Source organism: Primulina tabacum, chromosome 14, assembly GCF_025594145.1.
Source record: "Primulina tabacum isolate GXHZ01 chromosome 14, ASM2559414v2, whole genome shotgun sequence".
Taxonomy (NCBI): Eukaryota; Viridiplantae; Streptophyta; class Magnoliopsida; order Lamiales; family Gesneriaceae; genus Primulina; species Primulina tabacum.
Window position 1 is genome coordinate 31609043 of NC_134563.1, and position 4906 is coordinate 31613948.

At 37.5% G+C, this 4906-nt stretch overlaps 1 protein-coding gene across 1 annotated transcript; it reads left to right on the forward strand.

The window, feature by feature from the left end:
- Nucleotides 1-251: 251 nt before the first annotated feature.
- LOC142524855 (uncharacterized) lies at nucleotides 252-1815 on the forward strand. The gene is made up of 3 exons (XM_075628992.1): nucleotides 252-707; nucleotides 789-1014; nucleotides 1127-1815. The coding sequence occupies exons 1-3, from the start codon at nucleotides 252-254 to the stop codon at nucleotides 1564-1566; spliced, it is 1122 nt and encodes a 373-aa protein (XP_075485107.1). The 3' UTR covers nucleotides 1567-1815.
- The last annotated feature ends 3091 nt before the right edge of the window (nucleotides 1816-4906 follow it).

Genomic DNA, 4906 nt, shown 5'->3' on the forward strand with positions numbered 1-4906 from the left:
TGGCTCTTTTCGTGATGAAATCCCAATGACGCAGATATATTGTTCACGTAACATGATTTCGTTGTTGTAATGAAGCAAATTAGAGTGATTTACTACACTTCAAATTTTTATTAATCAATTTTGTTGCAGTTTAAGATATTTTTTTTAAAAGATTTTCTCTCTCTCGAAGTAACGTTGGGAATGGACAGTAGACGTCGTTACGCTATATTGTTTGTGATGCTGTAACACATGATGATTCGTACGTTTTTTTTATGGTATATCTGTTAATACGACATCGTACGAGATTACTCGGAAGAAGACGAAGTCAAGTACGTAGAACATCATCTTCCTACTCCATGACACAACGACTGACTGCACAAATAAACCATTTGCATAGGATTATCGAAATTGGAGATGTTCAATGTGTTGTCAATTTGAGGATGAATAGAAATGCATTTGCCCATTTATGTTACTTGCTAACTCATGTCGGGGGGCTTGGAGATTCTAGATATGTTAGGATTGAAGAAAAAGTGGCAATGTTTTTGTCTATTTTGGCACATCATAAGAAGAATCGAATAATTGGTCATGATTATGTACGAAGCGGTCAAAAAATTAGCGCTCATTTCCATGAAGTTCTAGGCTCGGTCCTCAAGTTACATACTATATTGCTTGTGAGGCCTTCTGCAATTGATGATACCTGCACCGATGAGACATGGAAGTGGTTCAAGGTAATACTTAATTGTCAAGCATAATGATGTGCAATACCGACATTGACACATAATTGTTTAAAGCGCATTTTTTGTTTGCAGGGCTGTGTTGGTGCATTGGATGGTACCTACGTAAACGTTCATGTACCAATTTCTGAAAAGGGAAAGTATAGAACTAGAAAAGGAACCATTGCCGTTAATGTCTTGGGTGTGTGCAACCGGGATATGAACTTCATTTACGCACTATGTGGATGGGAAAGATCGGCCGCAGATGCAAGAGTTCTTCGTGATGCATTAACTCGGGAGGATGGACTAAAAGTTCAAAGAGGTTAAAATATTATTTTTTTAAATTGTGGTATCAATTCAATATGTAGTATTCATGTTATCATGAATTAAAATCAACATTACGTATTGAAATGAATATATGCCTTTAATTGTAGGTTGTTATTACTTGTGTGACAACGGATACGCAAACGTACATGGATTTTTGTCCCCATATAGACGAGTACCATACCATAGGGATGCTTGGGGCAATCGCACATGTTACCCACAGAATTTTAAAGAGCTCTTCAATTGGAGACACAGCAAAGCGAGAAACGTGATAGAAAGAGCTTTTGGTTTGCTTAAGAAAAGATGGGCTATCATGCGGAGTCCTTGTTTTTACCCTCTGAAAACTCAGAATCGAATCATTATGGCTTGCATTTTGCTACACAATTTCATTCGATCTCAGATGCCGGACAATCTTCTCAAGGACATGGAAGATGACACCCTCAACCCACCTTCCGAGACAGATGATGATTTCGTTGACAATTTCAATTCCTCAAATGCGTGGGATACGTGGAGAGATAACTTTGCAATGTCGATGTACCACGACAACTAATAAAAAGTTGTGGCTGATTTTGTATTGTGTTTGTAAACTTACTTTCCTTTGCAATTAATATACTGATGTTGTTTGCTTATGTTTGGAACTCTGGATGCACAAATGTTGTGTATCAAGTATTTGTTATGAAATTCCAAAACATTTCGTACATAATTTGTTGTTAACATGTGCTCTTCTGTATACCATTTTATAACTCAATTTTTGTTCATATAACTCTGGTCTTTTTTTTTTCCAGGAAAACGTCAAAGGAATATCTGAAGCGATGGATAGCTTAGCAACAAACGAGAGCATTAATTGCCAAGGTAAAAAGGCGGATAAGTCGCGTCGTTGTTAGACAACACCTGAGGAAGATGTGCTAATTGTAGCTTTGAAAGATGTAATAAGCAAAGGATATAAAAGTGAAAATGGATTTCGTAACGGCTATTTACCTTTATTGGAATCGGCCATGAAAAGTGCGTTTTTGGATACTGATATACGCGGCCATCCACATATGACTTCCAAAATCCATGTGTGGAAGAAAAACTACAGTTCTTTGTCGTCTATGTTAGCGTAAAGTGGAATTGGTTGGAATCATACGGAAAACATGCTTGATGCTACAAATGATGCGTGGGAAGCACAATTGAAGGTACTTTGTTTCCGTGAAACTGTTTACATTCGCTTTTGTTAGCATTATGTGATGTCCTTGCCAAAACATTTTGTAGGTGGACAATAGTGTACGTGTTATGTGATACAAGCGGTGGCCATACTATGAAGACTGGTGTGAAATTTTTGGTAATGATAGGGCAACGGGTAGCCAAGCGGAGAATTTTGTAGCTGCTGTCCATGGTGTGTTAAATTTGACAGAACAAGTAGTAATGATGTCGAAGTGGAGATGGAAGATATTTATCGGCCCGTGGAATGAGATGGAGAATCAATGTCCGTAAAACATACATCACCATCGATCCCGAGTGTAGGTAGCAAGGTGAAGTCCAAGAAACGGAAAAAAATAAGTGAAGGAGATGATAAGATTGTTGTTGCAATCAACAACCTAGCAGATATCACGAAAGAGAGCATGACAAATCTCATAAAAGAAATGGCTGCTGAAAAGAAGTTAGCTGAATCACAGATGACAACTGCTATGGACAGTGTGCTAGAGACATTACAAACCATTATTGAGTTAACTTCTGATGAGAAAGTCTGTGTTGCGGAGGTGTTGGTGGATAACCCGAACAAAATAAGTCTGTTCTTGAAGCTCGATCATGACGGTAGGCTTAGCTTAAGCAAAAGGCTGTTGAATCCCTAAGTCTTGCTGGTTTCTGTTTTGAATTTTTTGATGGGATAACGTTGTGGTATGGGATCGAATACGACTAGGCTGGGTTTGTTAATTTTGTTTGATTTCGGTGTGTAACTTGTGTACAAGTGAAGTGTGTTTGTCTAGTAACTATCGTATGTTTTGCTCATAATGTTCTATTATGTTTTTTTAAGTTTGTTGACATACTAATATCACATATGCTTATGTAATTGAAATTTGTATAATAATATTGGTCCCTTTGTTGCAAACCTATATTTAATTTTGGTCTGAGTATGTTTACAATTCACATGAGTCGTAAGAATATAAGATCACCGAGTCTTCTGTACCAATTTTTCTTCTGCAATTACAACAACATTCTTACACAGACACTAGAAACCAGAATCAGAAATTAATTGTTACAAAGTAATCTGACCAACTGCCTCTTACTGCACATTTTTTGCTACATTTTCATATGCGAAACCTTATTATCCAGATTGAGTATGAAGTCTGAAAGCAGTACAGAATATTTTCCGATATAGTTACAAATATCTGAAACAAGTTCAAACATGTTGTGAAAGAAAATAAACTACCGAAATAGCGCTCAACTAATGATGATTGACATAATGAAACGGATTGCATTAGTTGGGAACAACTATTTACACAAACACACATAATTGCATTAGTTGGGAACAACTATTTACACAAACACACACAATATTAAACAGACCTAGGATGCATTTTCAGTACGTTGGTAGACACCAAAACCAAATATTCAGTACGTACCAACACTAGTACAATACACTGAAGTTAGGACACGACTAGGAAAATGAAGCAAAAGGGTAGAAGCCACACAACGAAAGTAACTACAACAACAAACTGCAGCAACAAACACATCCAATAAAACGAACTACACTGATGGGATCTGCAGATGAAGTCTCATTGTGCATCTTTCTCGTCGTCGGAGCTATCAAGTACTATATACGGAGTTGTGTCATTCCTGATCAGAAGCCGCTTCGCAGAGTTAGTTTCGGGAGTATTGACACAACGTTTTCTTGAGGTTTTAATAGCCAGCTGCATAACTTTATTGTGCTCCGCCATCCACATGCAATTTGTCTTCTCCTTATTTGTCGTGGGCTTCAACTCAACAGTTGGACTTTTGTTTGCAGCAGCTTCTGTCTTCGTCTGTTGACAGACAACTATGTCTTTTTGCATCTCATGTTCGTCATCCGAGAGGGTAACAACTTCGACTTTGTACTTCGTTGTTACACTTTCCTCGGAAGCTGCTTTGTATATCACTGACATTGTATGCCTGTTGAAAATAACTTCAGAAAACCACTCACGTGACTTGAACCGTAAAAAGGAAAGGAACATGGTATTTAAGGATAGGAAAAGTTAACTTACTATTAAATGTAGTTACCAACCCAACTATAAATGCAGGTCATTCCAAAGGGAAAATGCATAATAATGATGTGATATACCAATATAGGTCAACACCTAGTGTAATTATGAAAACTCATGAGGAAAAAATACAAAAAAAAGAAGAAGCAAAAACGTGCTGTAACAAATACAAATAATATATTCTCAAATCATTATGGGGACAAAAATCCAAAACAGCAACAAGCTTGTTCACGTCCATAAGATGTGCTCTTCATGGTCTCAACGGGTAACTCTTGTGTTGCAGAGGACATGTCACATACTGTTTCGTCATATTTATTCTTAGAATAAGGCTGACCTTGGTTCGAAGGATAATCATATGGGGTACAGGATGAATTCATTGTGTTGTTCATACAACACCTTCTATTACTACTATAACATGAATGATCTTCAAAAGCAGTTGAGTCGCTTTCGTTGTTAAACGATTGTTCAGCGGTGGATGTTGCATTTCTGGAATGGTACTCATTGTACCAGAAGAATCTCTTTCGATGTTTTAGTCCCACAGGACATATGTAGTATTGTTCACCAGGACGGGTTGAGTAGTTACCAACTGTCCTTAAAACCATAGCCCCGTTCCCACACTCACATTGTAGTGGCATCTTCAATTCCATGATACCTACGCAAGAACAAAGAACG

Bases quoted from the DNA above. Each gene is read 5' to 3' on its own strand.
- LOC142524855 (XM_075628992.1), top strand. From the start codon at position 252: ATGGTATATCTGTTAATACGACATCGTACGAGATTACTCGGAAGAAGA. The intron at 708-788 runs GTAATACTTAAT...TTTTGTTTGCAG, and splicing joins AGACATGGAAGTGGTTCAAG to GGCTGTGTTGGTGCATTGGA. The intron at 1,015-1,126 runs GTTAAAATATTA...CTTTAATTGTAG, and splicing joins TGGACTAAAAGTTCAAAGAG to GTTGTTATTACTTGTGTGAC.